This window comes from Apodemus sylvaticus, chromosome 2, assembly GCF_947179515.1.
Source record: "Apodemus sylvaticus chromosome 2, mApoSyl1.1, whole genome shotgun sequence".
Classification (NCBI taxonomy): Eukaryota; Metazoa; Chordata; class Mammalia; order Rodentia; family Muridae; genus Apodemus; species Apodemus sylvaticus.
This window is the reverse complement of record NC_067473.1, coordinates 22201902-22217010: the sequence shown is the minus strand read 5'-3', so window position 1 is coordinate 22217010 and position 15109 is coordinate 22201902. Positions and strand designations below refer to the sequence as shown.

General features: G+C 39.8%; 1 protein-coding gene across 1 annotated transcript in view; it reads right to left on the bottom strand.

Moving 5' to 3' along the window:
- Cfap69 (cilia and flagella associated protein 69) overlaps positions 1–15109 on the bottom strand; it is a 77098-nt gene that overhangs the window by 13314 nt on the left and 48675 nt on the right. Inside the window, exons 14-17 of the mRNA XM_052172412.1 lie at positions 11158–11276; positions 8988–9106; positions 7192–7273; positions 154–346 (exon numbers count right to left, since the gene is read on the bottom strand). Of these exons, the coding sequence (XP_052028372.1) occupies positions 154–346; positions 7192–7273; positions 8988–9106; positions 11158–11276 (513 nt within the window). The remainder of the gene's footprint in view (positions 1–153; positions 347–7191; positions 7274–8987; positions 9107–11157; positions 11277–15109) is intronic.

The following is a 15109-nucleotide window of genomic DNA, read 5'->3' as shown; positions in this document are numbered from 1 at the left end:
CTTGTACCCCAAGTACTCATAATTTATGATAAAAGTCTTTAGCATCTTGTTGGAAGAACCTCATAAAATGGGTAAGCATCCTCACATTCCTATGCTTTAAAACTCTGGATAAATCTCTGAATTGTTTCTACCCAAACTTGTGGCCACACTTACCAACGATCTTGCCATTCTTGTCACGTTTTACTCCCAGCTCTTTTTCCTCTTTTCTCCACAGTTTAATTAAGAGACTGGCAGCAGTCAGGTCTTTCTTCCCACGCCAAGCATTGACATGAGCAGAAGTTTTGGGATTATCACAAAATTCAACCATTATTCCAAGAATCAGATTACAGAATTTTTTTTGGTTCAACTTTGCAAGGAAATAGAAAATGACAAAAATGTTAATGAATATTGAAAATGAAAGAGACCCTTGGATTATCAGGCAGTGCCTTCTGAGCAGTCTGACTGTATCAATGTCCAGTAAGTCATTTATAAGCATTCATGAGCATTCATCAATACTAGAACAATAAAGAGTTTGAATATAATTCTTAAGTAGTGATAAACATACTTCAAAATAAATATGTATTCATTTGGTGGAAATGGAAGGAGACGTTTTCAAAACATGAGAGAATATGCATATTTGCTTAAAATGGAGCATGGTCATCAGGTTCCTATGAGTACAGGATATTTTCCACTTACATCCTTTGTTAAGGTTTGAAAAGATAATCACCAGGTACATTCTTTGTTATCAAGAGAATGACTGGTACAAATGTGAGAGTCAATTATGAAAAAATGATGTGTAAATTTAGGCTTTATCAGCAACTGTGACATCAGAAACTTTTAAGAATTCAAGAAAAATTTCTCTTGTCACCAAGTATACACATTTTAAAACCAAAATATAAAATTTAGATGTAGAAAATCCTATCTAATCGTAACTTTGAAGCTTTAGATTTGTAGATTTAAGTAGGACCTGTAGAAGTCAGTAAACTCAGAAAGCTCCAGTTGGGAACAGGGTGTCTTCTATACGGAGGAAGGCTTGTACAGTACAGGTGATATGAAGGAGACAGTGGATACAGGAGGTACCAGGGATATAGGCAGGATGGGGTAGTGAAAAGGTGTGATGAAGGAGGATGGCTAACCAAAACGAAGGCTGTATGAGAAAGGCATATGAAATCCTGTGACTTTGTAAGCCAAGCAAAAGCACGTCAAGCAGCTGGACAGGACGCTGCTCTCAGTGCTTAAGAACAATTGTTCTTGCATATGGTCCAAGTTTGATTCCCAGCATCCATGTGGTAATGCACAGCCATCCAACGCTCCAGTTCCAAGGGACCCAATGGCCACTTCTGAGCTTTGTGGGTTCTAGGCATGTGCATGGCATGCCCATACTTCTGGGCAAAACACAAACATAAAATAAATCTACAAAACATTAAAGGTATGTTTTTTAAAAAGTTAGGATGAAGATATCTGAGTGGCTGGAAAACACTGACCCTAAAAGCCATTGTATTAAAAGTCCAAGTGCCAGGTGTGGAAGTCCTCATGAGTTGTTGGCTAGTGAGGCTCCATAGATCCTCAAAACAATACAGACTCCTGAAATTCTTCATGGTGGCTCACCAGAACCAGATGATAAGATCCTATTGCTCAAGAAACAATATATCTTGGTTGCAAGATATAGAGAAAACAAGCTAGAACTGAGTTGGGACCTTCCTCACTGCTAGCTAGCTTTTACAGGGCCAGAAGCTGCTCTGCAGACACTGAGGAGAAAAACATCAGCAGTCTTAACCAGCTATAAACCCTACAAACTACAATGTTAACCTGCTGGGCAAGATCTAAATACCAGTGCCACAGTGGTACAACTTTAATGGGTTAACCAACCCAAATTCAGACTGCATTTGAGGCACTCTCCACAGAACGTACCTGCATGATTCTGTGAACTGGATAACACTCCATGGCTGAGGAAATCACAGGCCCTAGAAGTTACTTACCACTATGGTTTAGCTAAAGTGCCATGGTGTCAAACTAAGTCCTAAACACTGATCTTTGTATCTATAGGTAAATGCTATTCACTCTCGAATCAAGAATCTTCTGTTTGTGTTTATTAAAAGAGAAAGATGTCTAAGATATGTTCTATGGGGTGTGGTAAGGTATGGGGGAAGGGGGTGACTTGGAAGCCCATGCCAAGGCCTCCCTTCCCACTGAGGGACCAGCCACATGACATACAGTATAGAATAGAGTTTATTTAGGGCATGGGGAGGGGAGTTAAGAGGGTAGTAGAGGCAGAGAAAGGCAGAGAGAGGGAGAATGGAGAGAGGCTGGCCGTGACCATGTGGAGAGAGGGGGAAGGAATGGGGACAGAGAGGGAGTAAGAGGCAAGAGAGAGAGAAAAAGAGAGCGAGAGGGGAGGAGGGGCCAGTAGCTCCTTTTATAGTGACCCAGGCCTACCTGGCTGTTTCCAGGTAACTGTGGGGTGGAGTTTAGCCAGAATGCTAACAGTAATCAACAGTGCTAAATGCAGATAGTCATAGCTGCTTAAACTGCTAAGAATAAGTGATGGCTATATGCTCGTCTCTAAACTAGATATTTATAAGATTATATTTAGATAGATTATAAGAGGTGGAACACGGGAAGAAGGGCTTCAAATACTACCTTCAGAACATGACACAGCCACTGCAGACTGCTTGACCTCACAGTAGCTATGTTTGCCTGCACTGGACCAGTACAAAACTGAGCTTGTCAGCAACCAATCATAGACTAGAGATGGAACTGTGGGCCCACCCTCCATGATAAATTACTGGTTACATATAAATCCTGGGAAGGTGTCTTAGTTAGGGTTTTATTGCTGTGAAAAGACACCATCAGCAAGGCAACAACTCTTAAAAGGACAGCATTTAATTGAAGCTGGCTTACAGTTTGAAGGTTCAGTCCATTATCCCCATTGTGGAAAGCATAGCAGTGTGCAGGCAGACATAGTGATGGAGGAGCCAGGAGTTGGACATCTTGGTCCACAGGCAGCTGTTTCACACCGGCCACACTTGAGCATATCTGACCTCAAAGCCCACCTCCACAGTAACACACTTTCTCTACTAGGCCATATCTACGCCAACAAGACCACATCTTCTGCTGGTAGCCTATATGAATGACATGGAAGAAGGAAGCTTGCTCTCTTTGCCTGCTTGCTCCTGCTAGCAAGTCCATTCCTTCACTAGTATTAAAGCCTACATCTTCAGGATTCTGGTGGGTACTGAAGACCACGGCTCATGGACTGAACAACTTCTGGATTCTTGGACTTTACATATGTAGGCAGCCATTGATAGACCAGTGGACCAGACTGTAGGCCATTCTAACAAATCCTTTGTATCTATATTTACATATTTATGTCTATATATGGATATAGATATATAGATTCATTCTAAAAGTTGTTTTTATAGAGCAGTGGTTCTCAACTTGTGGGTCATGACCCCTTATGGGGGTGTTGAATGACCCTTTCACATGGGCTGCCTGAGTCCACCAGAAAACACAGATATTTACATTATGATTCATAACAATAGCAAAATTACAGTTATAAAGTAGCAATGTTTGGTGGTCACCATAACATGAGGAACTGTATTAAAGAGTCATAGTACTAGGAAAGTTGAGAACCTGCTTTAGCAAAACAGGACAATACAAATATCCTTTATAAGAACAAGAGTCAGGTGAGGTGGTGCATGCTTTTAATCCCTATACTCAGAATGTAGAGGCAGGTGGATCTCTGTGAGTTCAAGGCCAGCCTGATCTTCTACAGAGCAAGTTCCAGGACAGTTAGGGCTACACAGAGAAACCCTTTCAGAGAGAGAGAGGGGGGGGGAGGGAAGGAGAGACTGCAATACAGTAAATACTCCATAATATTTAACCTTTTAGCAGAGCTGTTTTGAAACAAAACCAACCTATGGTCACTTGATATTGAACAAAGGAGCTAAAAATAAAAACATCCAGTGGAAAAAAGACAGCATTTTTAACAAATGCTAGTGGATCAACTGGAGGTCAGCATGTAGAAAAATGCAAATCGACCCATTCTTATCTCCTTGTACAAAGCTCAGGTCCAAGTGGATCAAGGACCTCCACATAAAATCAGACACACTGAAGCTTATAGAGGAGAAAGTGGGGAAGAACCTTGAACACATGGGCACAGGGGAAAAATTTCCTGAATACAACACCAATGGCTTATGCTCTAAGAACAAGAATCAACAAGTGGGACCTCATAAAACTGCAAAGTTCTGTAAGTCAAAGGACACAGTCAATAGGACAAAACAGCAACCAAAAAATTGGGAAAAGATCTTTACCAACCCTATATCTGATAGAGGGCTAATATCCAATGTATATAAAGAACTCAAGAAATTAGATTCTAGAGAGTCAAATAACCCTATAAAAATGGGGTACAGAGCTAAACAGGGAATTCTCAACTGAGGAAACTAGAATTGCTCTAAAGTACCTAAAAAAATGTTCAGCATCCTTAGTTATTCAGAGAAATGCAAATCAAAACAACCCTGAGATTCCATCTCATACCTTACATCAGTCAGAATGGCTAAGATGAAAAACTCAGGAGACAGCAGATGCTAGAGAGGATGTGGCGAAAGAGGAACACTTCTCCATTGTTGGTAGGATTGCAAGCTGGTAAAACCACTCTGGAAATAAGTTTGGTGGTTCCTTAGAAAATTAGACATAGTATTACCTAAGGACCCAGTTATACCACTCCTGGGCATATACCCAGAAGATGTTCCAACATGTAATAAGGAAACATGCTCCAGTATGTTCATAGTTGCCTTATTTATAATAGCCAGAAGCTGGAAAGAACCCAGATGTCCCTCAACAGAGGAATGGATACAAAAACTGTGGTATATATACACAATTGAGTACTATTCAGCTATTTAAAACAATGAATTCATGAAATTCTTAGGCAAATGGATGGGACTAAAAAGTGTCATCCTGAGTGAGGTAACCCAATCACAAAAGAACACACATGGTATGCACTCACTGATAAGTGGCTGTTAGCCCAAAAGCTCAAAATAAACAAGCTACAATTCATAGACCACAGGAAGCTCAAGAAGAAGAACTGAAGTGGAGGTGCTTGGGTTCCTCTGAGAAAGGGAACAAAATACTCACAGGAGCAATAAAGGAGACAAAGTGTGGAGCAGACTGAAGGAAAGGCCACCCAGAGACTGCCCTACCTGGGGATTCATCCTATAAACAGTCACCAAACCCCGACACTATTATGGATGACAAGAAGTGCATACAGAAAGAAGTCTGTTATGGTTGTCTCCAGAGGGCACTGCCAGAGCCTTCCACATACAGAGGCAGATGCTAGCAGCCAACCATTGGACTGAGCGTGGGGTCCCCAATGGAGGAGTTGGAGGGCAGACTGGAGGAGCTGAAAAGGTTTACAACCCCATAGGAAGAACAACAATGTCGGCCACCCAGACACCCCTGGACTCCCAGGGACTAAACCATCAATCAAGGGGCACACATGCTTCCAGCCAAAAATGTGGCAGAGGAAGGCCTTGCCAGGCATCAATGGGCGGAGAGGTCCTTGGTCCTGCAGAGGCTCAAAAGATGCCCCAACAAAGGCAAATGGGGCAGGGAGGGGTTGGGTAGGGAGGTGGGAGTGGGTTGGGTGGAGGGGCATACACTTGGAGGCAGGGGGTGGGAGGAGGGGTTGAGGGTTTTCAGGGAGGGGGGAAACCGGGAAAGGCTTTAGCATTTGAAATGTAAATGAAGATTATATTCAATAAAAAAAAAATAAAAAAAATAAAAAGAAACAGAACCGAGTGGTTTTTGTTGTTGTTTTTTACTTTACTTCCAGGGGAAAGAAACAGATGTTAATGGTTGAAATTGATGCAAGAACATTCCTCTTTTTTTTTTTTTTTTTTTTTTTTTTTTTGTTGTTTTCAAGACAGGGTTTCTCTGTGTAGCCCTGGCTGTGGCTGTCTTGGAACTCACTCTGTAAACCAGGCTGGCCTCGAACTCAGAAATCCGCCTGCCTCTGCCTCCCAAGTGCTGGGATTAAAGGCGTGCGCCACCACCGCCTGGCTGCAAGAACATTCTTAACATTTACTGACTAAATCCAGGGTATGTACAACTTAGTGACCTAATCATAGCAAACACATTACAACAATGTATATAGGCATAACAGGTCAATGAATTTACATACGCACATGCACAGCATATTCATGTACATATTCACAGAGTGCTCAGACACCCACAGTATGTCACTCATTTAGCTCCTGACACGGGGGTGGGGGGTGGGGGGCAGACAGATGCTGTTGTTATCTGGTTTTATAGATGAAAACATTGTGAATATAGTAATATACAAATTTTCTTGCAAGGACAGGATAAGACTGATAATTTTGGTATGTTTATCAAGTCAAAGTGGGTTTATTCTTCTGTTAATAAAATAAAAAGTGAAGTTAAAATCGACATGGCTATGACTCTGCATGAGACTTTCGTATTTCACTGATATTAAATTATGACTTCCTCTGTTATACTGACTACAGTCCTAATTCAGATCAATGGAAATGATGTCTGTTCTCCACAGCTGCAAGGTGGTGGTAGCTCCTAGCTCATGCCTGACACACCACATGTCCTCATATTACCTCTGGACTGCAGGCACTTCTTTACAGTCATCTTTTTCTAATGTTACCCATAACGTTAGTGTTGGAGAAAAGCTGAAAAGTTTTGATTGGATGATAGAGATTTGACAGAGGACACAGTATAGCTTGTCAGAAACTATTTCTTCACAGGTAGACAGAGTAGAACATCAGCTTACCTGTGTGTGGGAACATTGACTGGAGGAATATTCAGAACCCTTAATATGCTAGTGTTTTGGGAATCTCTGGGAGGGATTTTGTTTAAAACAATATATCTAGCTGGGCATGGCATGCACCTTTAATTCCAGCACTCAGAAGTTAGAGGCAGGAGGATCTCTGTGAATTCCAGGCTGGCCAATTTATAAAGTGAGTTCCAGGATAGCCTGAACTACATGGAGAGACCATGTCTCAAAACAAAGCAAAAGAACCAAAACCCCAAACAAACAAACAAACAAACAAAAGCCCATCACTATATCTGAACATAGTTTGAGGCACATTTATTAAAAAAAAAAAAACCTATTTTTTTGGCACTTGGTTTGGAAAAGGTTAACATGGACGCATGCATGTTTTGTGTTAGAGTGCTGTGGATAGTACTTACTGCCAGTATATCCAAAAGGAGAAAAATCCCTTCCTTTTCAAGAAAATAATCCTCAGAAGCATAACACCCCAAAATGCAGCACCTTCAATTAAGAGAAAGCCAGTCATTCAGCAAGCATCAGTAGTTGGAGTTGACTTGCAGACCCTCCCTCCTATCACAGCAATGCCTTTACTTTAGTCCTCTAAACCAAGTAGGTAATTTGTTTTTACTTAAAACATAGAAACTCTAAAGAAGCTTTATAAATGTGGTTCAACTGTAATTTTTTCAAGATTTTATTTGTGTATGCATGCGCATGTGTGGAGGAGGAGAGTAAAGGTTGGTGGTAGGTGCCTTGCAAGTTGAGTTACAGGGACTTCTCACCGATGATTCTTGAAGGTCTCTAGTTGCTGTATTTATGTGTTTCCCATATCTTTCATGGTTTGGTGCAACTAAATTATCTGATGATTTTTTTATTAGATATATTCTTTATTTACATTTCAAATGATTTCCCCTTACCTGGCTTCCTTCTCCCTGAAAGTCCCATAAGCCCTCTTCCCTCCCCCTGTCCCCAATCAACCCCTCTGCTTCCCTGTCCTGGTATTCCCTTACACTGCTGCATCAAGCCTTCCCAGGACCATCTTGATTACATTTATCCTTGCACGTGACATTTGCTACAGTGCCTACTGCTCAAGTCTATGTGACTGCACGGAGTGAGGGACTGAGACTGCTTCCAGGGCTACTTTTACTGTTTTTCTCAGTAGTTTCCTTAGTAAGCTGACAAAGCTGTTGACAATAGTAATGATGAGGATGATAGTCATTAGTAGCAGTTATCTTTCTTCCAAGCCTTAAAGCCTGCTAGGGTCAGCTTCCTCTGTTCTTTGGTTAAAAATGGCTTCCTTTTTTAAAACAAGAGACCAGTTAGGTTGGGCAAGTCTGTTGGTGGTTATATTGACTACATTATCTGTGGTGAGAAGACCCATCCTGTGGGTGGCACCATTCCCTGGGTTATTTATGTCCCCCTCTCCTTATCTAAGAATGGAGAAGACAAGCTGAGCACAAGCATTTGCTCTTTCTCTGATCTAACTGTGGAGGTAAGGGGATTAGCTGCTTCTACCTCCTGACAGCTTGACCCCTCACGTGATGGACTGGAACCTGGAATTATGAGCAAAAATAAACCTGGTCTTCTCTAAGTTACTTTTGTCAGATCATTGTGGAATTGAAATTAGAAAAGAAGCCAAGATAGACATTTAGCTTGCATTGTTTTTTCCTGCTTACAACTTGTTAACTTTTAAACAGAGCTAGTTTCTACAATAAATATTTCTCTCTATATAGAACATATTAATTTTGTTTCTTTGGAGAACTCTGAGAACATTTAATGCATTTAAGTTATCAATAAAATCTAAGATCGAAAAGGTACAAGGAAAACTAATTATACCAAATGTCCACTTATGTTTAGAAGTTCTAATTACTAAAACAACACAAAATTACAGGAAAGTTAGATGACTGTCACTGGAGCAATGCTGAGTGCCTAAGAGAGCTAAAGCAGAAGCATCATCCTGCATATGTAACAGGGATGCTTCTGTTTCCCACACGACACCAATGTGGAATGGAATTAATCACAACAAATGATTTTTGAAACGAGTGGCTTTTCTACTTGCATGGTAGATGGACTTGGTTACTTGGCAAATTCACACTCAGGCTATCTAACAGAAAAGGCACTGACTTATCCCTCGAGTGCACTTCTGAGGGAAGAAAACAATAGCTGTAAACTTAATTTCCTTATACTAGGGTGTTCACTTAGTCATTGAAATACTCACCAAATGCTGTCCAATGTACTGAAAAGAAGGACATTGTAGCCTAAACCTCTCTGTAAATTCTTGGGGTCTGTTTTCATTACATGAAGAACTATGTCAACTCCTTCAGTTCCAAACATTTCCTGTCAAAGAGAGTTGTTTAAATCATTTCTTGGAATAAATATATAATTGTTCTGTCACCTTCTCTATGTCATCCTACCCCTTAGGAATATTTTTATATCAGAAAAATAATACTAGCATTGTTTGGTTGTTTTCAAACTAGGTTTGCTAGTTTCCAAGCTAGGAATTTAAAACAATTAAAACCTGTACTTATTCACAGCTAGAGAGGTGGCCTAGCAGTTCAGAGTACTTGTTGCTTTTCTCATATGTGGCTCTCCAGAACCCACATCCATCAAGCTCACAGTCATCCAGTTTCAGAGAAGCAAATTCCTTCTTCTGACATCCGTGCCACCAAGCACACACGTGGTGAATGCCTACATGCAGGCAAAAGACTCATGCACGTAAAATAAAGAAATCTAAAAAGTAGTTTGTTTTTAAAGAATGTACTCATTCATTCTTAGTTCTTTGTGGTAAATTATAAAGCCAATCACTTTAAAATCAATGTGCTAGCTTAGTGTTCTTAGTAATTTTTCTCTGTGTCTTAAAATGTAAACCATATAAGACTTGTCCATAACTTTTTCCACACTGGGGTGAATGCAGCTTAGAGTCTTGTAAATGTGCAGCAGGCATCAATAAGCATCACGGCAGATGCCATGTTCTCAGGAGAGGAGTAAGTAGATAAGTGACAAGCCAACCTTTAATGACTTATATAAACCTATCAGAACTCAATTGTTTCCCTTTACCAGTTCCTTTCCTCACTGCCATGCCGTTCTGTTCTAGTTCCTGCTTAGATCATGATTATTATTCTAGATGAGCAGGCTAAGGGCAGAAAAGAACAGTATGTTATATTTCAAGGTTTGGAGTCAAACCTATCTTTTTCTTCCTATTGCCTCTCTTTAAAACTCTCTTTATGGTATTAGAGTGCTTGTTTTCTTTCAGATGAACTGCATTTGATTACTAGCACTTACATGGCAGTTACAAAAATCCGTAATTCCAGGAGATCCAATACCCTCTTCTGACATTAGTACCAGGCATGCATACAGTGCACAGACACACCTGTGAGCAAAATACTCATACAGATAAAATATATATACATCTAAACTTTTTAAAAATCTATCTAAATTTTTTATCTTTCCAATTCTATCTTATTGAAATTATCATTTTATGACAATAGCTTACTATAGAGCTAATAACTATGAAAGAGAATTAAACCATTGTTTTAATATTCTAGTTTCATATATAAAGACAGCTGAAACTCCAAGCAATATTTCTGACAATCCAGCCTATTATGGATAGCTGCTTGGCTACTTTCAATCTTGTTATTCTAGTCCTAGGTCTTTACTCAGAAGAAGTGAAAGAATTACATTTTCCTGAAAGACTGGATCAAGAGTGTTCACTCAAACTTTTGTTTTAACAGTTTAAATACAAAAAGCCTAAGTGCTTATCAAGAAGACACCAGATAAACAGGTTTTTATAGGTAATAGATCACTAGTGATAAAAAAAAGAATGATACATGCAACACTATGAATATATTCCAGAAACACATGGCAAATTCTCTCTGGATAACAAAACCACATATGGAAGACCAAATTCTGTGTGATTTCACTTGTATCAGAATTGTCAAAACTAACTATAGGTGCATGTCTGCAGAACAGATAAGTCAATGTGATACCTGTACAAGATTGTGCTTAGAGATGCATATTACATGTTCCAACTGGAGTATTGGTAAAATATGTTATGCACATTCAAAAAACCTACTTAGATATATATTCAAGCCTTGAACATTACACAGGATGCATGTAACCGTACTCTAAAGGTATTAAAATTTAGTTAGATTTTAAATTTGGTTTATTATTCATTGTGCGTTTGTATAGGCAGGTGTGTGTTATGATGCATGTTTGGAGGTCGAAGACAAGTTTCTCCTTCTGTCATGTGATTCCAGAAATGGAACTCATGTTGCTTAGTCTGAGCGTGTTTAAGTGCTGAGCCATCCCATCATCCCACAGGAGACAAGATTAGAAAAAAGGGAAAACATGTATGGGCACTGTGGACTGGGAGGTTCCACATTACATACCTTCCTTTGGATATGATTTTCACAAAGGCCTGACAGAATAAGTAATGTGTCAGACTGGATTTCTAAGGCAATGGCCTCTTCCTTCTCAGCAGGTCTGCTCATCATAGTTTTAAAAATTTCTGGTAAGAGAAAAGTTGAAGAATGTAATTATTAGATACATTTTTATTATTTACTATTAGGAAACTCCCTTTAAGAAGACTTTTCACATTCTAGCCCACAACTCCAGGAGAATCCCCATGCTCTACTAGATGCCATGACTATATCCAGAAACCACAGACATCCAACATTTCCTCAGAGCCTGCCCAGTGTGTCAACAGCACCCCGTCCCCTAACACCATATCCCAGATCACAACTCTAGCAGAAGCTCTACTCTATCAGAGGACATAAAGGTACCCTTGAACCCCAGAGGCCATCTAAGCTCCTAGAATCTCAAAATCCCAACCCAAATGTCACAGAGTCTGCCCATGCCCTGTCACCAGAACCATAGGCTGCTCAAGACAGAATAACAGAAAGGAAATGGAAAACAGGGGGGAAAATCCACTCATCAAAGATAAACTCTGAAATTGGCCTATAAACCTACAGTTATCCCACACCCAGGTGATAGAGGCCAGTTTGAGAACACAACAGCCAGGGCAATATACACTACCAGGGCCCAGCCTTCCTACTATAGTCTTGCATATTCCAACAAATCTGAAGCACAGGAAAATGACCTTAAAACTAATTTTATGAAGATGGTAAAGGCCCCTAAGGAGGAAATGGTCAAATCCTTTCAAGGCAAACAATGGAAAGGAAATGAATAAATCCTTTAAAGAACCCAATCAAACCAAGAAAAAGCAGGTGGAGGAAATGAATAAAACTGTTTAAGACCTAAAAATGGAAATAGAAGCAATAAAGAAAACATAAATAGAGAATCCTGGAGACAGAAAATCTAGGTAAATGATCAGGAACTATGAACACAAAAATCACCAACAGAACACCAGAGATGGAAGAGAAAACCTCAGGTGTAGAAGATAAAAAATGATACATTGGTCAAATCTGAGACATTATTATAACACTAAACCTAGGTAGTATAGGAATAGAAGGAAAAGAATCTCATTTCCCAGATCCAGTAAATATTCTTAACAAAATCATAGAAGAAAATTTTCCAAGCTAATGGACCTAAAAATCAAGATGGCGTAGCCATTCTAAGATATAACAAAACAGATTTTCCACCAGAACTAATCAAAAGAGATGGAGAAGTATACTTCATACTCATCAAAGGAAAAACTCCGTGAAGAAGATGTCTTCTGAACATGTGAGCCCCAAAGGCAAGGGCACCTTGCCTACACCCACATTTGTAAAAGAAACATCACTACAGTTAAAATCACACATCAAACTGAACATATTAATAGAGAGTAGATTTCAATACCCCACTCTTACCAATGGACAAATCATTCAGACAAAACCTTAAACAGAGAAATAATGGAGCTAACAGACACTATGAACAAAATGAAACAGATACCTACACAACATTTCACCCAAACACAAAAGAATACACCTTCTTATATACACCTCACAGACCCCTCTCCAAAACTGATCACACACTTGGTTGCAATTAAGTCTCAACAGATACAAGAAAACTGAAATGACCCCCTCCATGTATCCTACAAGACCTCTGTTTCTTAAAGGTGGATTTCAACAACAAAAGAAACAATAGAAAGCCTAAAAATTCATGGAAACTGAAGAACTTTTTACTGAATAAATGGTTAAGACAGAAATAAGAAATTAAAGACTTACTGGAATTCAATAAAAATGAAGCACAACATACCCAAACTTATGGGACTCACTGAAAGCAGTGCTACGAGGAAAGTTCACAGCACTAAGTGCCTTCATAAAGAAATTAGAAAGAAGTCTGGCAGTGGTGGCACATTCCTTTAATCCCAGCACTTGGGAGGCAGAGGCAGATGGATTTCTGAGTTAGAAGCCAGCCTGGTCTACAGAGTGAGTCCCAAGACAGCCAAGGCTACACAGAGAAACCCTGTCTGAAAAACAAAACAAAATAAAAAAAACCATAAGCAAAGAAATTAGAATTACAGACCATTTTCCATCATGAACATTGGTACAAACGTACTCAGTAAATATGCACAAAGCATTCATGATCAAAAAGATCCATAATCAGGTAGGCTTCATCCCATGGATGCAGGAACAGTCCAACATATAAAAATTCATCCATGTAATCCACCATATAAACAAAGAAAAAAAACTTGGTCATCTCATTAGATGCTGAAAAACCCTTTGACAAAATTCAACATCCCTTCATGATAAACAATACAAACATAATAAAGGCAATATATAGAAATCCAACTGACAACATCAAATTAAACAGAAAGTAACTCAAAACAGCTCCACTAAAATCAGGAACAAGACAAGGCTGTCTACTCTGCCGTACTTGAAGTTCTGGCTAGAGTAGGAAGACAAGAGGGATAGAAATTGAAAAGGAAGAGGTCAAAGTACGGCTACTTGCATATGATAAGATAATATAGGTGACCTCAGAAATTCTACCATGGAGCTCCCACAGCTGATAAACCCCATCAGCAAAGTGGTTGGATACAAGATTAACTCAAAGGAACAAAACTCAGTAGCCCTCCTATATACAAACAACACATGGACTGAGAAAGAAGTCAGGGAAACAACACCCTTTACAACAGCCAAAAATAATATAAAATACCTTGGTGTAATTCTTAATAAGCAAGTGAAAGGCTTGTAGGACAAAAACTTCAAATTTTTGAATGAAGAAATGGAAGAAGACCTCAGAAGATGGAAATATCTCCCATGTTCATGGAGTGGTAGGATTAACACAGTAAAAATTTCCCTCTTACTAAAAGAAATTACTTATTCAAAGCAATTCTCATCAAAATTCCAACACAGTTCTTTACAGACTTGAAAGAATAATACTCAACATCATATGGAAAAACAAAAGCCCAGGATAGGTAAAACAATCCTATACAATAAAAGAACTTCTGGAGTTATCATCATCCTGAATTCAAGTTCGACTAAAGAGCTGTAGTAATGAAAACCACATGGTACTGGCATAAAAAGAGACAGGGTCAATGGAATCAAATATAAGGCCCAGGTATAAATCCACACCCCTGTGGACACCTGATATTCTATAAAGAAGTCAGAATTAGACAATGGGAAAGTGAACGTATTTTCAACATATGATGCTGGTCTAACTGGATTTTATCATGTAGAAGAATGCAAATAGATCCATGTGTTAGCACTGTACACAAAATTCAAGTCCAAGTAGATCAAAGACCTCAACATAAAATCAGGCACACTGAGATTGAATGAAGAGAGAGTGGGGAATAGCCTTGAATACACTGTCACAGGAGACAATTCCTTGTACAGAACACCAACAGCACAAGCATTAAGATCCAAAATTAATAAATGAGACCTCGTGACACTGTTTTTGTAAAAAGGAGGGCTCAAAGGTGGATGCATGAATCTCCCTGGGAAGGGGAAAAAGATCCTGTGGGTGGAGTGCAGGTGCGTGAGGGTGGGAATAAGAGGGATCGGGTTAGGGAGCATGGAGAGAGAGAAGGGGGGTAAGGGAGGAGGAAAAAGGGAGGGAAGAAGGGGGGGAAGGAGGCAGAGGGAGAGAGAGAGAGAGGGGGGGGGGAGAGAGAGAGAACCAGAACTGGGAGAGACAACTGGAAATGAGGGCAACTCAGAGATGAGCTGGATACTTAGTGCAGTGGAAGCTCCCAGGAATCCATGAGGATGAGCCTAGCTATAACTTCTAGCAATGGGGACAAGAGCCGGAATGTGACATCTTCTGAAACCTGGCAAGATTTCCAGTGATGGGATTGGGGCACTAACCTAGTCACAAAACTTCTGACCTACAATTTGTCCTGCCCGCAAGATTTGCTGGTGTATGGGTGGTACAGAAATTGTGGGAGTAGCCAACCAATGA